General features: G+C 37.2%; 2 protein-coding genes across 2 annotated transcripts in view; one reads left to right on the top strand and one right to left on the bottom strand.

Moving 5' to 3' along the window:
* LOC145979329 (MKRN2 opposite strand protein) overlaps window positions 1-25,611 on the top strand; it is a 398,221-nt gene that overhangs the window by 30,290 nt on the left and 342,320 nt on the right. The gene's annotated exons all lie outside the window — the stretch shown is intronic.
* Window positions 1,816-23,878, bottom strand: LOC145979475 (protein phosphatase 1L). The gene is made up of 4 exons (XM_083112391.1): window positions 23,395-23,878; window positions 7,390-7,876; window positions 5,369-5,499; window positions 1,816-3,965 (listed from the first exon to the last, which is right to left on the bottom strand). The coding sequence occupies exons 1-4, from the start codon at window positions 23,860-23,862 to the stop codon at window positions 3,576-3,578; spliced, it is 1,476 nt and encodes a 491-aa protein (XP_082968517.1). The 5' UTR covers window positions 23,863-23,878; the 3' UTR covers window positions 1,816-3,575.

The raw sequence follows: 25,611 nt of genomic DNA on the forward strand, positions 1-25,611 counted from the left end.
AAATTTTCTTTTCAACCACATATGTAAAGAAAAATAAACGCATAATTATGCATAATTTTCTACTCAGAAATTTGGCAACATGTTCTCAATGAGAACCAAATGTAAATTCAAGTCCTTAAAAGTTGTGTGCTAAATATTATATGTGCATAAATTCTTAATTCCTCTTTAGCTTAATTGTAAGAATTGGCAAACATTTTTCTTACGATAAACAAATATATATTACCAGACTAATTTCGATAGCATTACATATAAACAAAACACTATTGCTAATGATCCTTATTGCAGAATTATTTATTTGTATACAGAAGCTAATCAGGATTTGTATCCTAGCAAGTGTTAACGTAAGGGTTAGTATATAAGGTTACGAAACGTCCCAATTTACAATGGGACAGTTTGTTAAAATGTCCCTATTTCTGTGTCAGTTCACGCTGAAGTGTGCTGTTCTTTATCATTATGAGAATAGTAGCTGAAATAAACTCTAATTTTAAATAGATACATATGTAGTTTGTTAAAAGAGTTATAACTCACTATTTGTTACAGTTTCTTTTCTTCGAATGCCTCTTCTATTGAATTTTTTGCGGCATTTGAAAGTTTTATTTCACTGGACAAGTAGGTTGATGTAGTGTCTTAATTCAAAGCCTCAGGGTTTCACAGTTCGGGAATTGTTTACTGTCACTGCCTTAACAGTGAAGGGTAAAAGGTAAAGATTACAACAGGAAGGTACAGCAGTGATTGGGCCGTTTAACTTCATGTTTTATCCTACACCGTAAAAAGATACCGAATTCATGCTTTGAAATTTATAAACTTGGGTGCATACCCATAAACATATCCACGGGAAGAAAAAAAGAACTTCAGACACACTTTTTAAGATTTCAAGAATCTGCACCACTTTCTATTACTGTTTGGACATATTTATATCTCAGTTATCCACACAGCCTAGTGGTAGTGCTCTTTGCTTTGGTGCAAATGGTACTCTGTTTGGTCCTTTGGGACAACCAAAAATTTTAGTGTTGGCCCAGGAAAGTAGTAGCAGGCTCTGGTCTAGAAAACACACAATGCATCAACTCTGCACCACTGCCCAAAAAACTAGTTTTGTAGCTTGTAACATTTTGACTAAAAATATTACTCTCTCTACATAGTTTTAAGTTAAAAATTAACAAATACATTATCAATTTAACAGTAATGGCTCAGCTATTAGCCACATTATGAATTTCATTTAATTTACTTCTCTTCTTATGCAATAAGTTTCTACCTATTTACGTGGTGATGAAATAATTTAGAGAACTGAAATAAATATCCATGCTTTTACCTGAAAAATTAATTCCAAACATTTTCAGCATTCTATGATACCACTACACAATAAAGATCAACACAACTGAATCACTGACACTTTCAGCCCATAGCAACGTAATTTTCCACAAGACAATGTTCTGCAATGGACGGAAAATAAGATCTCTGCACGAAAGAATTTCATGCACTGATTATTCTAAACACTGAAAGCTGAAATTCAACATATTAACATATGTGGCAATTAATATCTAAGATAAAACATTAACATTTAATCTTTTAGTAACAAATCTATGAAAAATATGGTTAATATCAGGATCATTGCAATAAAAATATAATTTTGATACAATAATAGGGTGCTTCTTTTCCGGTAACCATAAATATTGAGTGGTTTAAAAATATTGAAATTTGTAAATTACTAAGTTTTACACAAAATATATTTTAAGATGGTTCTTGCTTATTGTCTTGGACCTGAAATATGATCGACAAATGATCGACAAATTACACAAATTATGGTATACGCATTTTCACACAATACATGTGACTTTTGTGCAAAAAATAACTTTTTTAATAAAATCTGCAAAGTAATATAGGTGAAATGATATGTCCCGAATTATTTAACAAAATTAATTTATGTGCTCCAAACCATTTTGTATAGTTCGACAAGCACAGAAATGACAACGCAAATTCGACAAAATGTCGTTATCAATGAAAATTAATTACTAGTTTGTTTATACAAGAGTAATGAAGGGAAGGAAATATGCATGATTTTTCATGACCTGCCTGTATATTCAGTGCAGGTTGAAAGATGCATTCAGACTAAATGTATTATTCACATGCACAATCTTTTGGTGAATTGTGTTATACTGGAATGCTTGTAGCCTTCTCATATAAATAAATATTAAAATATAATTTCAATTACATATTGATTTCAAAACTTCATCATTTACGACTCTCAAAAGTCAATAGGCAAATAAAATATATTTTCTGCAAATACCACTGAATAAATATTAATTTATACAAGTGCTATGAATACAAACTGATAGCAACTTAAAGGTATAATTATACCCCAATTTATTTGTGATATGAACTTCCTATATATTTTAAAATATATTTTGCAATAGTTTTCTAGAGGAAGTCTGAATCCATTATATAAATTATGTGCCACATGTAGTATTTATGATTACTGATAGTGCCTTTGTAATATATAGCTTACAATGATGAAAAAGTTAAAGTTTAGTTTATAAAGATTTGTGATTCTCACTGCTACTTTAAAAAATACCTGAGTAAATTTTGATGTAAGAGAAATAGGTATTTTACTTAAGGGAATTGGAAAAGAATGTTCTTTTAATATCTATATTTATGTATGCACTTCGCTGTAGGATGTGGGATATTGAAAATTGTGATAACGGGAAAGTTAAATATTCAAATTATGTGCAGGAATAATTCCATAAAATTGTTAAGCACAACACAGAAAACCATATTTGCACTGCAGATTGCATACACAATTGTTAATGACTTGTTCTTGTTTCACATTAATTTTTAAAAAATTGAAAATTAAGTATTGTCTACCTAGTTGCATCCGAGAGCAATTTCATATGTGAACCTTGCTTAAATGCTACAATGGCAAGAATAATTGATTAGTATATTCATATGGGTGACTCTCTCAAAAAAGGGAAGGAATATGTGGTAAAAGACGCAATTGGAACTCCTTAACTATGGGGTTGGATAAATAACTCCATTCACAACCTCTCAAGCTCAATAATGAAAAAGTTATCGCTATAATTTTTTATAGATATAATAAATATATGCTAAGTTCTTATCAGAATATTATTTCGAATGTCACAGCACCGAGATGTTTTCTACACGAAACTATGTCAGCAATTCTAATGAACATTTAATTTCTTTGTACCTGTACACAATTGTGCATAAAGTACGAATTTGTGTACAAACTATTCATATTAGCTTGAAAAATAATTACTTCTGAATAGAGGCCATATTTTTTAACTGCACTGTATGAAACGCATGTTTTACAGTGGTACCAGCCACAACTATGCATTTTTTTAAAAGTTAATTTACATTTAATGAACAAATGGCCACACTTGGTGGCAGTTACATATTCACAAAGAATGTTAGCGTTTGTACAAATATTTAACACATCTAACAGTAAATGCCACAAAAATAACATTTCATGTTAGAATAAATATAATTGCACCTTGAAACACCCTATGAATGTCTGCCGAGCAGCAAAGATCCATTCAGATGAGTCAACGATCGCCATGCTCGGGTTAAGCGCTCTTCATGGAAACTGATGTCCATTTCTTTTGTTTAAAGTTTATCACGACCACGGTTATATTATCGAGAGAGCCTCTGTAGTATGCTTGCAAGGTTATGCTCTTGGCACCAAAGTGCGGCTCGTCTAACCTGTCTTTGATGTATGCAATGGCTTCCTCATTTGTAAACGTGTCCCACAGTCCGTCTGATGCCAGAACGAGGAACATCGGCTTGTGATCGTTCAAATCGAACGTAAGGATGTCAGGATCGGCAATGACGAGCTTTTTATCCTTGAGCGGGTAGTCACCAAGAGCTCTGGAAGTTGCCAATATGCCAGCAACTCGCCAGACACCGTTGAACGTGATGAAACCACCGGCTTCCTTGATGCGTTTTCGCTCCTTAAGCTGGAAAAGAATGCACATTGATGTGAGACGGAAGAAGGGATGACCTTGTATCAATAGAAGGCACCCATTATCATTTGAGAATCTGGGAGGCACACTATATCCAATGTAGAATCTTAGTAAGGCCTACTTCAAATAAAAGCATTTCCTTTAAACATTTTTGCCAGCATAAATGCTTCCGAAACTCTTAATTTACTGTTAGCATTTGCAATTGTGATGCAAAGCATGTTCAGGGTGGTTAATCTAGGACCATGATAAAATTCAAGTATAATTCCCAGTTTTCAAGGTAAACTTTCCAAAAATTCAAAGGTACAGCAGATGTTTTCTCTATTTCAACCTTACGTGTTACCGCCTCTCAACATCCACACACAAATATCTTAATAATATAAAGGGTCTATGTGATTCCAACATCCAAAAATTATAATTCAATTAAAATATTTAATTTAAGGTGCTGAGTTTCTACTTACAATCAGAGGCGCAACCAAGAACTTTTGTCTGAGCGGGCATCGAGAATGCGTCAGGATAAACGTACTAATACTACTAATAATAATAGTGTTAGTAATAACGTTATTATTATTGATTTATTTTATTTTACTTCACTTCTTGTGCCATGTTTGGCTAATTTGCGAAGATGGGGATGAGTGATATGAAATTGGACAGTCGCAAACATCCATGCCCAAGCCATTCGAACCTGCCGGGACAAACATCTTTGTTATTATTATTACAAAGCATTTGTGTTTGAACAGACGATTTCAATTATTTTTTCAACACATGGCACAGTATTTTGGATCCCACTTTAAACTATAGGTCCAGTCCCGATTAGCCTTCCTGTGCATAAGTGGACTTAAAACCACAAATTCATCAATAAATTTTACAACTTTTTTCATTTAGATAGTTCGGCACCCAGGGCAGACTCCCGTCACCCCCTAGCTATGGTTATAAACTTCATTAGACAAAGAACAAGAATTGCGAGCAAGAAAATTTTACGAAAAGAATTTTGATTTGCATAAAATGTGAATAGGATTTGGATTTAAAAAAAAGTTGTAATTTTTCACGTCTACGGAGAAAAATTCAAGTAGAATTCATGCATAATTCCAGGAGCCAATAATTCATGCATAATTCTCGGAATTCCTGGCAAGTAGCCACCCTATTTTCATTTCATAACTAATATATTTAAAGAGAAACACTATGTTTACGTTTGGAGAGAGCACCTCTTCTCAAACCTTCAGGTGAAATTTCTTTTGCCAGTGGTGGGAATCGAACCCACAATAGATCTGCGATTTTTACTACAAATCTGTTGCTCTAAGCAACTACTCCACCGCATTTTTCTACCCCTGAATATTACTAATAAACCCAGTCACTTGAATGCAATTCCAGCTGAAAATAGAGAAATTTTCATCCTTTACCTGCTGAGGTTTGTGATCGAAAGACAGGGGGATGGCCGTTCCCTTGCTGTCACACATGACGCCACGAGAATCTCCAACGTTTGCTACGACCAAACGGGATCCTTCGAGTAGAGCAATGAGAGCTGTTGAGCCTGAAACATTGAATCATGAATGTAAGAAACACAATATTTAAAACAGTACATTATTAAAATTAATGTAAAAGGCTTAACATTTCTTCAATGAAGAGTTATAGATTTTCAAAAACAACTTTACACAAAAAAAAAAAGGTTACAAAACTACAAATTAAAGCCAATGGGGTCATGTTTGCAACTGGTGTACATACTTCATGACCATTACATTAAACAGACTTGTATGAAATATAATAATTATCATTATTTTCTAATTATGAGATCAGAAACAAGTTTTCCTTTTAAGGAACAAACAACCTCGTTCATTCCTTTGTTGTAAAATGAACACAGTGTCAGGTTTGAATCCCTGTCTAGGCATGGGTGTTGCAAGTGCCTCTTCATCAGTTTCATCATATCATCACTCACCCTTATCTTTGTGCTTAGCCAAAAGTGGCAGAATGGCAAAGTAAAATAGACCAAATAAGTAAACAAAGTCCCAAGCATAGTTTCTTAATCTTTGCTTGTACATTGCGTGGCACGAAAAACTAGGCCCGTTCCGATTAGTATACAAAATGCACATGCGGAACTGCAAGCTGTCATGCGAAACATGTTATCCCGAATGCAAATGTGTCTTCAGATTAATGGTGACCACTTTCAACATCTATTGTAAACAGTAAGTACATGTTTCATTATTATTTCAAATGTACTGTACATATCGTATATTGATCGGAACGGGGCTAGTTTTTCATGCCGCACCCTGTATATATGCATTGTCTTTTAAAAAGACAAAGGTAAATCTACTCGCTGTAAATTGAAGTGTGTCATGCAGGCACATATGAGGTACGGAGGTAGAACTCCCACATATCCTCGGTCTCGGCAACACAAGAGGTAATATGATCCACACTAGGCTCTGGCCACCCATTGGTTGATTAGTCTCAGTGAGCCACTGTATGCAGGGACATTTTTTGAAATATTCCCCCTTAAGGCTCGACTGGCAGCCGAATGGTCGAATTTTTAAATTTTTTTCTGTCCATTCGAAAAATCGCTGTGATATTCCAAAATATGAAAAATACATTCGCTTAGAATTCCTTCTAGAGCACTGACGTGAATTTCCGTGTAATTTGCTTTCACTGGTATCTAGATATTATCAAAAGTTTAATAGACTTACGTAATCGCAAATTACTTTGCTAGAATGAAGTACGGTAAAAGCTTGTTAATCCGGAACCTGATAAGCCGGACTTTGCTTAATCCAGACAAAAAACTGTCCCAACATAATATAGACATGTACTTGAAACCAACTTTCACAGCAAGAGTTTCGAGTGATGCAGAGCCAGGTCCGTGGGGGACATCATCATAATATGGGTATCTCGTATGTACGTACTGCATTGTATGTACAGTATTGCTTTACATTTTACAGTACTGTATAGTGTGTTTAGGCCTATGCCTTTTAAATACACCATAATAAACGTGTTTTTAAATACACCATAATAAACGTGTTTTATTGCTATAAATGGAGCTTTAATGCCCTTTCTACTGTTCTTTTAGGTTATTTCAGTTAATTCGGACTTTCGTCAAACCGGTCAACTTATCCCCCCCCCATTAGTCTGGATTAACGAGGTTTTACTGTATGTGTAATTTGTTTAAGCAAGCATAAAAGATGGCTTCTTCTTACTTGATGCAAGCAAAAATATGATTATAAACTGGGTACACACCCATACAAGTAATTCTGCCGGTGCCCATGCTTACGGGTCCCATGATGTGTATGTAATATCCTTCAAGGTGTGTCCCGGACTAAGAAAGGTTGAGAACCACTGAACTAGATGCACGAGTGCCAAGGGAAACAAAAAGTGGAGAGAATTAGATGGGACCAATATTACTCTAGTACACACACAGGGTCAACCAAAGAGCACTCACCTGCAACATCTAAGCTTTTCTTTGCTGCCTCTACGAGCAACCTGTCTGCAGCCAGAACTTCATCGGTAAGCAAGCGGCCATAGTTGATTCTGCCACCGGATTCAAAGTAATTCACTGGACGAATAACTGGTGTCGCTTCAGTTTTGTTTCGTGTCGGACGAACCTCCCGGGAAATCGGACGAGGAAGGTCATCCAATCGACTCAGCAGTTCGGGATCTGTTAGGTTGGTATGTTTCATGAAGTCGTCAGTCTTTGAACTCCTTCTTCCTTTCAAGTCTTCCTTTTTATTATCTTTCTTTTCTTCTTTCTTCTCTTCCTTCTTTACCTCCTGCAACTTCTCTTTCTTCTTCTCGTCTTTCTCTCCCTTCGATTCAGCTTCTACTGGCAAGTTGGAGGACGAAATGTCTTTTGATGGAAGTTTCTTCAACTCTGCAACTTTGTCGCGGACATTCTTCATGAGTTTTTCTTTGGCATAGTCAGCCGCAAACTGGAAATAATAACAAAGAAGAATTAGGGCCGAGAGCCAATTTCAGAGATCAAATGGGGGGGGGGGGGGGACATGAGTGATGAATTTCGGGTGGGGGGGGCATTCCTTCCGTAAATAGAAAGGTCTTCACTGAAAATTTCAATAACTTGGCAGACCATTCGAACAATAACTAAGAAATTTAGCAACCATTAACTTTAATTTAACCTAGAACATACTGTTTTCTGACTTATCGTGCTAATAAGCACTAGGGCTGATCCGATATCACTTTGAACCAATACCGATGCTCTCATTGAAACCGGTACCGATACCAATGCTTCAAAATTGCAATGTTTAAAAGTTGCTCAAATTATACTGGGTGGTCCATTTATAATGATAGTATGGAATATCGCGTGCAGAATGCATCCAATCGAAAAATTGCACAGAATAAAAGTTTGATACTATTGAGGGGGTAAGTCATTGCCGCAAAAATTTCATCGCCACCACCCACCCCTTAGGGGGGTGGGGGTAAATTTGAAATTTCGAATGGAATAAACCCATTAGTTTTACATATTTGGATTCCGTGTTGAAAAAGAAGAATTTTTTGTTTGAAAAATTCTGTAAAAAAATTGTAAACTTCGAACATTTATAAACATTTGGTAGTTTCAGATTCATTTTGTTCCCTTTATGTAATAACGGTTTTGGTTTCCGTTGAGAACATTGCATAAACGAATTTTATACAAAAAATGTGTGCAAAGAATTCGGCTAAATAAAATTGTTTGCAATTTATGTTCTTGTGCAACAATAAATAATATTAATTTGTTCCAACTCTTTGGTTTCAAGGAACAATTTCATACGAACAATAAAATTAAGTATGTTACTACAAATTAGTTATCATTTGAGGTACACAAATAAATGTTTAAAGGAGCAAATGTTCAAAATGATGACCGTTCTCTTCAATGCATTTCAAAACACGGTGTCTGAAGCTCCACACTGTTTGTCCCAAAATGTCAGGAGTGATAGAGGCACAAGCATCAATAATTCGTTGTCTCATGTTTTCTGGCGTTGTTGGAACTTCGTGGTAGTACTTTTCTTTAAGTAGTCCCCAAAGGCAGAAATCAGGCAACGTGAGATCGGGTGAAAGAGCTGGCCAAGAAACGAGTCCTCCACGTCCTAACCATCGACAAGGATACTTTGTGTCCAACATGGCTGAATGGAGTAGTGAGTAGTGTTGTTCATATGAAATTGTTCCTTAAAACCAAAGAGTTGGAACAAATTAATATTATTTATTGTTACACAAGAACATAAATTGCAAACAATTTTCTTTTGCCAAATTCTTTGCACACATTTTTTGAATAAAATTCGTTTATGCAATGTTCTCAACGGAAACCAAAACCGTTATTACATAAAGGGAACAAAATGAATCTGAAACTACCAAATGTTTATAAATGTTCAAAGTTTGCAATTTTTTTACAAAATTTTCCAAACAAAAAATTCTTCTTTTTCAACACGGAATCCAAATATGTAAAACGAATGGAGGTGTTCCATTTGAAATTTCAAATTTACCCCCCCCCCCCCACCTCCCCTAAGGGGTGGGTGGCGGCGACGAAATTTTTGCGGCAATGACTTACCCCTTCAATAGTATCAAACTTTTATTCTGTGCAATTTTTCGATTGGATGCATTCTGCATGCGATATTCCATACTATCATTATAAATGGACCACCCGGTAGATTAATGAAATTGTGTTATTGTGCTCTGATTATATGCACCAATTTACCAAGATTATTTATTACTTTATTGAAAAATATTGATTGATTGAGTGGATATTTTAAGTCCACTTTATGCATAGTAAGGCTAATTGGGACTGGATCCACCATTTCAAGTGGGATCTGAACCACTATGTGCCTCCACTGGGTATCAAACCCGGTATACCTTGATTACAAGGCGACAATGCTTTATTGAAAATTATATCAGAATAGTAAATTACAAGTCACAAAATTCATTTTCCACACAAAACTGGTGCAAAATAAAAAAGAAACAATTTTCCTATAATAATAGGTCTTTTCTACTATTGCGGCAGGCAGCCATCATGCTAGCACGGGAAGTAGAAAGCGGGAATTACACCGCAGACCACCCACACAACAGCGGTGGTGCCCAGAGTCACGACGTTGAGTGGAGGAAATACTAAGTCCACCTTGTTCTACAAGCTGCTGCGTTTCTTATCGCGCTGGATTGGTTGCTTCCCCGCTCCCCTTGCCAGCATGTAGGGTGCCCGCCCTAAGAGTAGTGTCACACAGCAATTTTGAATAGTGCGTGAAAGGACAAACCTTCATAAAAGTATCGGTAAATAAATTCCAACCAATACTTTCTGATACCAATACATCGCCATCGGCTCAGGCCTAATAAGCACTGGATCAGTTTCTTTTGTAATTGAAAGTAAAAATAATGAATAAATTTAAATTATTGTCCATTTGATAACTGCTAATCAGTTCATTGAAACTCAATAATGGACATGTCTAGAGCATGTGCTTCTATTGTTGCAACTATTTTAAGGTCAGTCAACAATTAGCTGTGGAATGGTGGTGACATGCTTGTACAGTCACATCTAAATTTAAGTACATATCAGAGGTAAGGGGCAATTTTAAAATAATAGTAATATAATTTGATGCCTATGGCACTCCCCCAATAAAATGTAATCTCTCTCCCTCCGGAGGAAAGTGGCTGGATTCAACACTGAACATGGGGGGATGAATTCCCTAGTTAAGAAAAAGCATCACCCTACCTAGGATAATTTTCGTTAAGCATCCTCCACCTACTCCATTGCCTTCATGTTGAATTATACAGTGTGTTCGAAAAAGTCCCCGTACTCGTACTTTAAAAAAAATGCTACTAAGGCATTCATCTGGTTGAGTTGGCAAGCCTGCCAGTAGGGATTGGGATGACCTTGAAGAATGAGTTTAGGTTATATTTAGAGCAGATCCGCTGTTACAGTCCTCGGCGTGAGATGTACTGTCACAGTTTGTCAACAATGCCTCTTAAACACATCGCCCACTGAGACATGAGAAAATGCGGAAACAGTAAGCAACAGAACTTCTGCTGTCTGATTCGATTGAAATCAAATGGTGTAACGTCCACTACAGGAAAATGCGTACAACCGAAGCACGGAATTTCCGTGCCAGAAGTCTGCAGGTTATCATCCACTGAGATGCCGGAAACGCGTTAGTTACCGAGTTTCTCCGCATCTCAGTGGGTGTTAATCGTTACGCATACACAATGTTGGAAGCATATTTTGAGTATGTCACATGATATATGTGCGGAGAAATGGAGAAGTCTATTTCCCGATGATCCATCACCAGCTAAAACCTCAATGGATGATTGTTTCAAATTTAGTTGCAATATTCTTTTTGTGTATTCCAACGTGCAGAAAGTGGTTTGCCGTCTTGTCAGTGTGTCATTGACCTCAGAGATTGCAGTATTACTCATATTTAGTTCACAAATTATTTTTTGTGTATTTCAAGATATAGTTAACAAACGTACCAGGTGGTTATAATTAAAGTGACGGTGTTCAGAGTGGTACAGCACGGGCTGTAATGAGAGTAGCAGTCTTAAACTTCGTTGATATGCTAATGAAGCAATGCGCTCGCGAATTATGCAAAAAAAAAAAAAAAAAAGTTCCAATTCTCGCCACCAGGGTAAAAAATGGCACTGTAAGCAGTCAAAACGTGGTATAGTTACAGGAAAAACACTATAAATCGCAGAAAACAATACTCTTTGTAATAAAATATCGCTACAATTTCACTACACGAATTACATGAACATTACTAAAGGAAAAGCAACAAGTGTCACCAACGACAACCAGGGAGCTCACACAATGGTTAGGCAATGTCACCGACTTTGACGTCAGAGTTACGGAAAATTCCACGTTTCGACTGCTTACAGCGCCATTTTTTACCCTGGTGGCGAGAATTGGAACTATTTTTTTTTTTTTTTTTTTCATAATTCGCGAGCGCATTGCTTCATTAGCATATCTACGAAGTTTCAGACTGCTACTCTCATTACAGCCCATGCTGTACCACTCTGAACACCGTCACTTTAATTATAACCACCTGGTATGTATTCATTACGTTGACAAGTCAATTAATTATAAGTAAAAAATTCTCAAACTTTGAGTGTAGGGACTTTTCGAATGCTCTGTACAAGATCCCCACCCACCTATCTTCACACTAAACCATGCAACCCCCAATCTAGGAATTCGCACTTCAAGCACTGGTTAATTGCAAATTGTAAGAATTAGAAAAAACTATTTTTGTTACCTCCCTTTCACATTCTACTTCATGACATTATTTGCAATGATAGGAATCAGGGTGAATGAAAATCATGATTTTTATTTTAAAAAATCTTAGCTGAATTTTGGCATTTTTTAAAAAATACCAAAATATCAGCCGCCATGCTTATTTACAGCTTAATGAAAATTTACGGTGTAACAAGATGAGTATTTTGTCTTCTGCACAAAATTTTTGCCTATAAAAATTATTGAATTTTAAATAAAGATTTACAGTTTACATTTTCCATCAGTACATACATATTTTGTTCTTTTGGTTTTCATTTCAAAATGTTAAAGAGTACCTTAGAGCTTAATAAATACCACTGATTGATTAAGAGATTAATATACTTTCTTGAAAAGTGAACCTGATATCTACAAATTACTACTGTATATTATTCTAGAAAGTATTTCCGTAAAGTGATTTAAATCAGTGATTTTTTTTAAAAAAAAAAAAAAAACACCCAATTTAAAGCAAGCTGACTACTTCAACCAAACTATCTTCACATAAATGATGATTTTTTTATGATGGAGATGAAAGAGGACCTTGATGACATGAAATACCATATTAACCACTAGGCCAAGTAAACTGCAGGATGTCTACGCACAAAAATTGTTCGAGAAATTGGAAAAAGCAGCCAGCACACCAAAGAAAATTCAATTCCTTTGTAGAGTTCATAGAGGACGGACGTGTTTTTCCTTAGCTCCGTGTGCAGGGGTGAACAAAATGTGGTGAAGTGATTTTCTGAAGGGAGTGAACGTGATTTTTTTTTGTGTGCATGCAAATCTTTGCAGGAGCAGCCATCGGTGTTTGAGTGTTTAAGTGTTTGTGCATTATTATTTTTTCTCGCAACATGGGCATCACAAAAGGTGAATGGAACAGAATCGAGAGCACGATGGAAAGGGTTGTTGCCAAAGAACTGAACTCTCAACTGGGGGATCTGGACGAGAGGATAGCCCTGGCCTTTGTTAGCGACAAGGTTCAGTCTCTAATCAAGAGCTCCCTGACTCAAATGATAGCCGAGGTGGTGGAGGAAGCCGTTTGTAAAACAACGGAGAAACACGATGCCGAAATCAAGGCTCTTAGGTCGACAGTGAGTACATTACAATTGCATAAAACTCGATCGAACAATATGACAGAAGACTGAACCTCGTGATCCATGGCATGGGTGAATCTGAGGGGGAGAACTGCGAGGAGAAGGTGCTGGACATTCTCCGGGACAAGGTGCAGGTTCCCCTGATGCATCCCTGATCCAGAGATGCCACCACCTGGGAGCGAAGCGGCACGATGGGAGGAGCAGGGCACTGATCGTGCATTTCGTGTCCTACAGGACTCGTTGGTTGGTGCTTCAGAAGATGATCCTGAAGGATTCCGCCCCCCACATTTCCATCACGAAAAACCTGCAGCTGTTTCACCAGCTAAGAAATAGTGGAACTTTTCAACGCGTGCGGACTTCCGATGGCAACATCCTGGCACTTCACAACAACGCCACAGTTAAAATAGACAGCCTGTGGATGACCTAAACAAGTATGGAAAATGACAAACTCTGCCCTCGGTTGGCACTCATTGCATATATTAACCACCGTAATCATTCACTCACTTCAATCATGTGCTTCTGAATCTTATATTTTTTAGTTTTACCTTTCTTCTTGAAATAATTTAATTTTGTCTCACATATATTATTTTTTTTTGTCATTTTATTAATAATGAGTCATTGTTTCAAATGTATGAAGGCAAGAGGTCAATGTGCAGTGCCAGATAGTTCGTTGAACACCCCTGAAAGATGTTCCCTGATATTTGCAAGAATGGCCACTCTCTCACTTCATCCCGAGGCCAAGGTCGAGACCACAATGCTGGGGCTGTAAATAGTTTTCCTCCCTCCCCACCTGGCAATGAGCCGCCACCCCCCGTGACGTTACACAGGCCGAGCGTGTCAAACCGGAGATTCCTTGCAAACTTGTATCCGCATGCAGAAGAACTTGCTTTCCCCGAAAACGCAGAAAATATCACGGTGGGCCACATCAATATTAACCACCTAAAGAACAAAATAGATGAAATCGCAGCTTCACATATAACAAACTTCACATGCGTTGCAATCACCAAGACTTGGCTCGATGATTCCATTCCAGACAGACACGTTGAAATTGAAGGGTTCAAAATGTATAGACTTGATCGAGACTATCCTAAGCAAGGGGGAGGTATTATTGTTTACGTAAAAACAGCTGTAATATCGGAACTTATATATTCTGTGTCAGATGTAGATATTGAAGGATTGTGGGTGTCTTTAAAACTCAAACAGAACGACAAACCTTTAATTCTAGGATGCGTATATAGCCATGCCAAGGCCCCCGTAACTTTTAATGAAAAACTAGAAAATATTTTGCAGTCATTTCCGGCTTGCCACGCTTCGGTTCTCGTCGGGGATACAAATCATGACGTCATGAAACCAACTGCAGCGGACAATGCATTTTTCGATACGATGGAATCGGGGGGGTACAAGCAGCTCGTTCGCCTGCAGACACGCGTCACCGACACGAGTGAGAGTCTCATAGACCACATTTTTACCAACAAGAAAGAACTGCATGATAAATCCGCCGTAGTAATGCATGATTTAAGCGATCATTTTCTGATATACACCTCAATTAACCTAAGGCCACAAAGATCTCCAAGAATACTCGTAACTGAGCGTTCTTTTAAAAATTTCCCTGAACAACAGTTTGTTGATCATTGTTCTTATCTACCCTTTCACAAAACAACAAGGATGCCGGATATAAACGATAAGGTGACATATTTGCAGTCATTAAAAACCGAAGCTCTGGATGTCTATGCGCCAATAAAAACGTTTCGTGTTAGGGGCAACAAGCGTGCCTGGATAACTGGCGGTCTTCTTAGATTGATATCACTCAAGAACCGGATGTTTAAGCGCGCACGTAGTCCAAATAATAATAATTACACATGGGAACAATATAAGACCTTAAGGAACTACGTAACAAAAACAGTTAAAGATGCAAAAATAAATGATATCCTTACGCAGATCTATTCCGATAAATATTCAGGCAATAACAAATTCAAGATTTTCAGGTTAACTGGAAATGATAGCAAAAGCCAATCGATCACATCTATTGAACATAACAAATGAAACAATTACGGAAGATGCGAGGGTGTCGAACGTCCTCAATGACCACTTTGCTAACGTCGGCTCGTCAATATCCAACACATTCACTAACAATTTAAGGGTGAAGAAAAATGAAAGTAACAAACAAAATGAAAAAGATGCTAAATATCAAGTAACCAGCTTCAGTTTTAAGCCCGTCTCAAGTGATGACGTTATGAAAATTCTTCAAAAACTTAACCTCAGAAAAGGTCCAGATTTCAATGAAATAAGTAATCGCATAACATATCTACTCGCCCCATGGATTGTCGAGCCTCTCACAGATATAATTAATTCATCCTTTAAAAGCGGAATCTTTCCTAACACTTGGAAACACGCAAGGGTCACACCTATATTTAAAGGGGGGTCCCCGACGCAAGTAAATAATTATCGCCCCATATCAATAACTTCCTCATTAAGCAGGTTTCTTGAAAAGGTAGACAAGCAATTAGAACAATACTTACATTCTAACAATCTACTGACAGATAGACAGTTTGCTTTTAGAACAAATCGCTCGACAGAATTACTCGTGCATGAACTGATACATAACTGGAGGAATATATTAGGTCGTAAAGGAAAGCAATACATTGGCATTATTTCTCTAGACATCAGTAAAGCATTCGACAGTGTTCAACCAAATTTATTAATACAGAAATTACATCAGCAATTTAATTTCTCTGCCATTGCATGCAAGTGGATCGAAAGTTATTTATGGAATAGGAGTATCGACACAAAAGTAGGCAACTCGATTTCAAACAGTTTAAATGTATCTTTCGGTGTACCACAGGGATCTATTCTAGGTCCTAAACTGTTTAACATGTTTGTGAATGACATCGCTGACAGGGAATTTGGGTTTAAATTATATTTGTACGCAGATGACTGTCTCCTGTACTGCACGTCAAGCAAATTAGAAAAAGTAATTGCAAATATTGAGGAAAATATGCCCGAAGTTCCTGAGTGGTATCAATCTAACATGTTGAAAGTGAACGAGTCTAAGATGCAAGTATTAATACTATCCAGTGAAAATAATAACAATACGCTAATTGACAACATTAAAATAGGAAATTTCAATATAAAACCATGTGAATCTCTAAAATATCTTGGTATGCACCTAGATAAAAGTTTATCCTTTTCACAACATGTAAAAAGAATGTGTTCACGCGCAGCACCTAGAATCAAGCAGTTTCAATTTGTTTGCAAATATGTACACCTTGCCCACAAATTAGCATTCTACAAAGCATTTATTAGGCCGTTACTTGAATACTGTTCCTCTGTACTTTATGGCATTAATAGAAATAACACCACGAAACTAGAGAAAATGCAAATTTGGGCTATTCGTAGCATAAGAAATACAGCGCATACAACCTCACGTGCAAGCAGAGAAGAACTCCAATTACCCACGCTGGAATCCAGGAGAAAATATGCATTTCTACTAAAAATTCACCAGGCAATTAACAAGCACCACCACTTATTAAAGGACAAAGTAATGATATCTAGTAATATACATTATCCCAATCTGCGATCCAACAACACCAACAGTATCAGAGTACCAAAATGTAACAAGGCAAGATACGGATCAAAATCCCTGTCATCACTGGCAAGTAAAGCGTGGAATCAACTATCTGTAAATTGCAGAAATGAGAGGAACTTGGCCAAATTTAAACAACAGATTAGTACATTAATCTATGAATACTGACACTGTGCCTATTCTACCTCATTTCCTCCTTCATAAAACGTAGCTGCAAAAAATGTTTATTTTAGTCTATTTCTTATATTTTTCAATATAAATTATATCATTCCATTTTATGTATACTTATAAACAAATAGCATAACTGTATATTAATTCATGTAGGGTAAAAAGCTGTTTTTGTAGTTCGGAATCAATGTAAAAAAAATGTAAGCTTAATTGTAACCCTACTTTAATAATAATAAATAATAATAATAAACGAGTCTTTCTTCATATAATTAAAGGCAAATCACACTTGGTGATGGTTAAGGTAAGATGATAAGATGGTAAAGGTTAAGATAATCTGCGAGGTTGGCTCAAGAAAAGTGTTGTTTTTTCCCTAGTGTTGGTTGTGCACTTTTTTTGTTTTCTGCTCGATAAAAAACAAATGAGATGCATCTATGTTTATGAGTATTTAGGAATTTATCCAAACCAATGAGATTTGTACACAACACATGTGTCAATAATGAAAATTTTTATCATCAGTGAATTAAATGTTTGACATATTTAGGTGATTTTTTTTCTTTTTACGGATCAATCCTGCAAATCCCATGTATGAATACATACCCAAATTCATTATCATATTTTCTTTCAATCCAAGCTCCTTTTTTTAATTTGGCAATTGTAAGGAAAATAACCGCAGTAGCTATTTTTGCCTACGACGTTCTTCCTCAAGTCCCTCACCCATCTTTTTAGCTCTGCTGCTCTCTGCAATGTCTTGTGGGAACAAGAGTCTACCAACAAGTATTGGATTGATTTGGTGTTTTAAGTGCACTTTTTGCACAGTAAGGCTAATCGGGACTGGACCTACAGTTTAAAGTGGAATCCGAACCACTACGTGCCTCCACCGGGAATCGAACCTGGGATCCATTGATTACAAGGCAACAACGCTACACTGCACCATTGGGGAGGCTTTGAGCGACAGCAAAATTAGCATGTGAGAAAGTACCACATCATTAGTCCAACTCAAAATGGTAAATCCAGCAGGAAATTTAACCTTTACTTATTGATTTATGGGATTAATTTTACTTTGCTTTCCTGCCATTCTTGGCTAATCATGAAGATGAGAATGAGTGATATGATGGAAGGACAGTCACAAGGAACACCCATGCCTGGCGCCTCTGGTGTCGCAGCATGCTGTGCTAACTACTATGCCACTGCCCTTTACTTATTGTTTTGTTTCACACACTTTGTCAATTGCTTCCAGCCAAATACAAAAGATACAACAAAGAGAATTAATCAAAATATTCTCTGAATGATTCACTACAACTTTTAAAAGAGTGATATGTAGGTTAGGTGGCGATAAAGCGATTCCAGTTAATGATCTTCAATTAAATTTGTGAAGTTTAAAGATAACAAAACAAAATTTATCATAAATACAATCCATTTAAAAAGGGTTTAAAGTTTGCAAAAATGTTCCTGAACTCCACAATAAATAACTACTGAATTTATAAATGAATGATATGCATTGACTTTGTAACTTTTCCAGTCTAAACTAAGCTATCAAATTATATTATTTTGCTTGTCAATTCACAGTAATGGGTGAAAATATTCTGGCAGTGCTTTTCTGAAAATATTAAGAGACTTTGGGACGGGTGCAACAAATGATCCATCCTAGGATGCTACACACCCTTAATCAGTCACTCACTACTCCTGATTCCCTAAGTTTTATAGTGTAATGAGAGAATGGAAGGGTAATAGGTACATGCAACACAAATTTCCTCTGCTTGCTATTGAATAATCACAAGTTTGCAACTTGGTGAACTTGAGTGCTACCGGTGCTAATAAGTTAACACTAGTGATGAGATCCGTACACTTGACCCTCTGTACACGCTCGAGAAAGTGAAATATTTTGTATGTTTTATGAAAATTACTCGCATGTTGTTCATGAACATTTACCCTTGTTTTCAGCTTGCAGAAATTTCTTTGTGAAGTAAAGTACATCTGTTACCTTAGTGTGAAGCAGAACAGCTAAAAGGCTTTGTGCAAGTAAATATAGCACCCAACACGACATTCCACAATAACAGCAGACAGGATGGCTGCAGTTTCATAATAATTAGGGCTGAGCCGATACCACCATTTGCCGATACAGATACCAGTTTAATTCCAGTAAAATATCAAAGGCCAGTCACTGAGTCACCAAACTCATCACATCAAATTCTATTAATGACATCAAATACTCCTAAATTATTCTCATATAGCATTATATCACTTAAAATGTCCTTTGGCATTTTATATAAACTTCTTTCTACTCTCAGAGGATGCAAAAAGAAGTTGTTGTTGTTTTGGAAATGTTGCAAGCATTGTTAAAGTATTGCAGATAGACCAAAAAAAAATCGGTGTATTATTATAAGTGTCCCTGCCACAGAAAGTTACATTATGTAAAATAAAATGTATGTAGTGCATATAGTGCACAGCTTGCACAAAGAAAGCAAAATAAATACAAACGTAAACATTCTTATTCTTTGGATTAACCTGGGGAGGGAGGAAGACGACGTGAAAATATACACAAATACAGATATATATATATTTAAGGCTCATTTGCCAGTTCTGTGCATGTCCTGCTGTCCATTATTCTCTGTCATTTGCAATAAAAACAAGTCACTGCAGTGTCGGCATCGGGCAGTACACACAAAAGGGTAAGAGCACAAGAAGAAAATTAACAACCCCCGTTCCCCAGCGACATTCATCCATCCCTTTCCCAAGAACTCCGGTATGAACCTAGCGTTACAATAATGCTGGTTTTGAAAATGCCATGTTCTTAAACCACGAGTTTGCGAGCAAGAGTTGGCAATGAATGGCTTCTATTATTTCCACACAGCGTTGACCCAATGTCACTTTCAGGCACAGCACTTTCTCTTTAGCCCTGCCAAAATAGAAGTGAAAGTAGCTATCATTACGAGTGATCGATTTATTGGTGTTTATGATTTTAAGTCCTTAGGTTAGGTCCTGTTTCCAATTTTCGACATTTTTGTTCGGCTAGGAGTGCTAGGTTTGATCTCTAGCTGTTTCACTGTGCATACAACCGGTTTTTACTATTAAAATATTGTGAAAATACTCAGATGGCCACACTTTGGGATCAAATATCTCCAGTTCTTGGTGTTTTCCGTGCGCTAAAACCAATTTTATGTTACATAAAACATCAAAATATGTCAATTAAAAAACAATTCAACATAATTCTCAAGGGGGTACAGTGGTTCAACAATCCCTAATCTATCTTGTCTCCCTTTTTGGCGACAATGTATTTTTGTTCCTTAAAATTACAATAATCAATTTGAATATTATCTTTAATCTTTCAAATCGGGAACATGGACTTATGCATTATGATTGGCCACAAAGTCCCAGTTTACAGAACAAATATTTAAATAAATTCAGACTGTATTCATTTTATTCCCTGTAGTGTGTCCTTAACTCATAGGAGGTAAAAGTTTAATATATCAGACACACATTAAAATCGAATATTTTGTGTTTCGCATGGTTCGTACTTACCAATTGTGTATTGCGGAACATAGTTCAAGGTGCCATTATGCTTTATACATGAAAAGAAAATTTTTCACATACATAGTGAATTTTTTTATTCCTTTCTTCGCTTCCGTAACACACAATATGGCGGGCACATCTTGATTCATGTTGTTGGTATGCAGTGTTTCCAAAATTGTTCACTGAAAAATACCTACTATTGTGTTCGTCACATGTGCAAATTGTACATTATGCACGGGTGCCTGACGGATAGCCCCACGAACCATTTCCGATAAGGTTAGGTTAGGTTTGGTTAGGCAAGCATAGTTAAAAAAAAAAAGGGGGGGGATTGGAAACACTGACAGGGGCTTACGTCATCAAATGTACCGAACATTTGGTTCACGTTGTCGAAGGTAATAGAGGCAAGAGCTTTTGTCCATCGGAGAGATATTTCTCTTGAAAAATACATGATATCCCGGTCAAATATATTCCATGATGAAAATACCTCGACGAACGGAAACCTTGGAGAAACTCATTCCCGTAAGTAGTTTCTTCTGTAAAAATGAAGAAATGTGTCTCCGATATACTAAACTGTTACCCTCGTAGGATTGTGTGTTTCCCTTAAATCCAAGTTACGGCATCTAATTTCAGCTAGTGAGTCGCATTAAGGTGACTAAGTTTATCAACTTTGGCACCTATGTTAAGAGGTAGTCGCTAAATAGCTCCTTATATGAAAAACTACTTTGAACATGATCTATGGCATTCTTTAACGGTACAACTTCGATAGCGTCCCAACGGATTTCTTCATTTTTACACAAGAAACTACTTACCGAAATGAATTTCTGTAGTATTTCGAAATTCTTGTTGGTATTTTCTTTCATCGAGGAAAACCGAGGCTAGAGTCTAGTTTACGTCCTTCTTGCCCACTCCTTCTTACCCGTTTACGTCTTTCTTGCGCACTCCTTCTTGCCCGTTGACAAAACCGTGCTAGCAGACAGCTGGCGCTCCGGCATCCGTAGAGTAAGTATTTTTTTGGTACTATTATCGTATGAGGGAAACACCTACGAATCATATATTTCGAACTTCTTTACATTGCTAATGTGTTATTTTCGAATGTGGAACATTTCTTAAGGTGAAATAATGCATTTCTAACTAAGATAATGTGTATTTCTTCTATTTACGAGTACTTACTGTTACTTGTTGTTTCGAATCTGTAACACATTATGGCCGTGATAGCGTACTGGTTTAGGGGGTGTTCTGAGTGTGTTTTGTCGATTTATGCAGTGCTGCAACCTTGTTCACCGGAAAATATCTACTTTCGTGCCCGGATTTGAAATTATGCTAATACGTCGCAAACCATTGACGTTAGCCACACAAACTATTGACGTTAGCCCCACAAACCATTGACGTTAGCCCCACAAACCATTCACGTTAGCCCCAAAAACCATTTTCCGTAAGGTTAGGTTAGGTTAGGCAAGCATAGTTAAAAAAAAAAAAAATACAAATACTCGACACATGGTTCTAGTGAAAACACGGCGAGGCTGAAACACTGGCTACGGAGTTGCATCATCTTAACACACGGAACATTGCACTCTCATGCAGAAAGCAAATGGCGGGAGCAGAAACAGCGTGACAGACAGAGATTTTCGCAGAAAACAACATGCATTCACATTAAAATGGATCAAATCTATATTCAGGAACTTCCACAACGCTAAAGAAAATGATTTCCGTAAGTACTTTCTCCTGTAAATTTGAAGAAATCCGTTTCCCTCATACGATAATGTTACCAAGTTTTTCTTTTTACACTTTCTGTCACTAACCATTCACGGGAACGAGGTATGCCTACGAGGTTAGGTTAGGCCTGTTAGGTTAGGTTTCATTAGCACTCATTTCACCCCTAAATATGTGCTTCATCATCGAAAAATGCCCTCAGTACGTTCAATCACGCATATCCGCACACCATCGGTTATTCTCGATTTTCTCCTCCAGGAAATTTTTCCTCGCCTTGGGATTTACTTGGTTGAATTCCTTATAAAATAACCTTTCCAACGATATATGACACGTATTCCTTAGGAAAAGGATGTAAACTAGAATCTTACCAAAACCGATGTTGTCCGTATATGCTAAATTGAACGAAATGAGTGCTAATGGAACCTAACCTAGTTGCCGTGATGGTTCGTGGGGCTATCGTGAATTTTTAGGGCTACCCGTGGATGGTTTTTGGGGCTAACGTCAATGGTTTAATAATTACTCGGTATAATTTAACAATACAGGGAATTTCTCCAATTTGTTTGAATTTTCGGTTACTTACTAATTTGGGTCTCCTAATCACGAATCTGCACTTAAAATTTGGCGCTTATTTGGGGGCAGGTGAATCCGGCCACTTTCTAACATGCCCTTAACAGGGAGTCTATAGATATAGGCGGGAAGCCGGAGCGGAGCGGAGGCGGGGCCGCGATAGCGGTTGGGGGCGGTAGGTCGACTACCCCAGGGGCGGAGCCCGGAACCGGCGGGAAATTCGGAAATCGAGGGTGTGGAAATAAGAACTTAATTTCGATTATTTTGCTATTTCCACGTGTGAGCGCCAAATTTTGACTGCAGATTCGTGATTAGGGGGCCAAAATTAGTGAGTATGCCGAATTTCAAACAAAATGGAGAAATTCCCTGTATTGTAAAATCGCTCCAATTACTCTTTATGTCAAAAATTGAACTATTTTTCGTGAAAAAAGCAAAATAGCACCTTGAAGAATTTTTCGAAATGCACTATAGGTAAGTACGAATGTTAAAAATGACTAAATAAACGAGTGAGAGGTGTTGGGACGCTATCAAAGTTTTACCATTCTTTCTGCATTTAAATAAATGCATTTACTGCGAAATTCTTACCTCTCCACCATGCCCATCGAACACTGCATATACAGAAACTCCGGTATCTTCTATGTTTTCAATAACAACAAAACGGTCTTCCATGTGAGGTCTTCTACCTTGAATAGCATATGTGGCGATATTTCCCTCTTTAAGTTCCCAGCTCAGTTTTTCTCCTCCGGATACTGAACGGTTGACCAAGAATTGTAAACGATTTACTTTGGATGATGCTGACAGTCCGATAGTATACTGCAAACGAGCTAAAAGCGTACGGCTCCAAACATCTACTGCTTGCAAATAGACTAGAATCACAAATACAACTGCACTGAATATTATGACCTCTGGCTTCAGCAAGTAAATCCTTAGCATACGCCATAGGTAGCTAATAGGCGCGGAATTCAGCGGAATTCCAACCGCAAACCGCGACATCAACTTCATGTGTGATAATAATGTCTGATACAGCACTTCGTCCTCCAACTCGTCCTCCATTTTGCGAGCGACTTCTACTTTGATTACAATTTTCCCTCTTTCCTTTCGAAAGAATTTCTAACTGCACATTGCACGTTACAAATGCACAAAACACTATTACGCTTATGTTCAAACAGAAACACAAATGAATATTTTCCCTCCGACATCAAATACGTTTCAAATCCATTTATTTTACGAATACTGTTGCATAAATCAGATGTGCCAAATATCTCGGCATATGTTTGCTTTTGAGATGCTTCCAATAAATTTTACTTACAACAACTACACCATAGAAAAATGACCCCTGCAAGTTCTCGTGTTTCTCTGCTTTCAATTTAAGACAGAAACGAGAACGAGAAAAAATGATCCGCCATGTTGAAACGTCATCTATTAGTAAGAGGTGTGCGGGATCCCGAAAAGTCGGGACCGGCATCGGGAAAAAAATTTCCCGTCTCCCGACTTCGGGAAATGATTTCCAGACTCTTCGGGATCCCGAGCAGTCGGGAAATGCCGAATGGTCAATTTAAAAAGTCGTTAATTCTCGACGTTTTCTGCATTGTAAATTACTGGAACTTATCGGAAAAAGTTTTTGTTTTATTCCAGAAATGCAATGACGTGTAGAATTCGATCTTTCCAGATCTTCGTGAAATTTCGAACATTTCCCGTCCCGAATGTCGGGATTTCAAAAATTTCCCATTCAGACCCAAAAATTCTGTCCCGCACACCACTACTATTAGTAGCTGGTTTGTCATGTGCTCATCAAGCATTTAGTTTACTGTGCAGCCTATCACAGAGCCTACGGAGAGGAAACGTGTGCCACAGTTTAACGATCTGTGCAGAAATTTAATCACGAAATAATTGAACAAGGAGCAACAGTGTAAAGAAAAGCTATGCTTTGTAAAACCTGGTTTACATTGGTCGAATAGACAGGAGAGTAGCTGGAGCGAGTAGGGGCCATAAGACCCTCAGAAATTTTGAGGTGGATGAGTTTCCTCTTTTGATTCTGTTAGGGCATGCCTAAAGAAAGAAAAAAATCTTGGGTAGACATCTGGCATACTTGGCCCAAGTTTTCTAGGGGCCCATAAATTCAAGATGGCCCCCGCTTCACGCACCAACAAAAGAAATCCATCATAACGCCTTTAATATTGGTTTTTGCAATTTTGCAAAGATACATATTTTGTTTAGAATTAAAAACGAAACAAAAAATATTCTTACAGTTTGTTTTTTATATCTTGCACTGTAATGGAGATATATCCAGTGAAAGAATTCCGTACCCTTTTCTGCAAGGATTCTAAGCAATATTTTATATTGGCAGCTCCTAGCCATAAGACCCGCAGAAATTTTTGATGTGGACAAGTTTTCTCTTTTGATCCTGTTAGGGCATGCCTAAAGAAAGGAAAAGAACTTGGGTAGACATCTGGTATAGCGGGCCTAAGATTTCTAGGGGCTCATATATTCAAGATGGCCACCGCTTCACCACGCACCAACAAATGAAATCGATCATAACTCCTTTAAAATTGGTTTTTGACAATTTTGCATAGAGACATATTTTGTTCAGAATTAAAAGCGGAACAGAAATATTCTTACAATTTTTTTTTTTTTTTTTCACTGTTATGGAGATATATCCAGTGAAAGAATTCCGTACCCTCTTCTCCAAAGATTCTAAGCAATATTTTATATTGCCAGCTCCTAGCCATAAAACCGCGCAGAAATTTTTGATGTGGACAAGTTTTCTCTTTTGATTTTGTTAGGGCATGCCTAAAGAAAGAA

This window comes from Lepisma saccharinum, chromosome 26 (assembly GCF_977018435.1).
Source record: "Lepisma saccharinum chromosome 26, izLepSacc3.1, whole genome shotgun sequence".
Taxonomy (NCBI): Eukaryota; Metazoa; Arthropoda; class Insecta; order Zygentoma; family Lepismatidae; genus Lepisma; species Lepisma saccharinum.

Bases quoted from the DNA above. Each gene is read 5' to 3' on its own strand.
- LOC145979475 (XM_083112391.1), bottom strand. From the start codon at position 23,862: ATGGAGGACGAGTTGGAGGACGAAGTGCTGTATCAGACATTATTATCA. The intron at 5,500-7,389 runs GTGAGTGCTCTT...TCAATGTTTCAG, and splicing joins GAAAAGCTTAGATGTTGCAG to GCTCAACAGCTCTCATTGCT. The intron at 3,966-5,368 runs GTAAAGGATGAA...ATTCTTTTCCAG, and splicing joins TCGATCACAAACCTCAGCAG to CTTAAGGAGCGAAAACGCAT.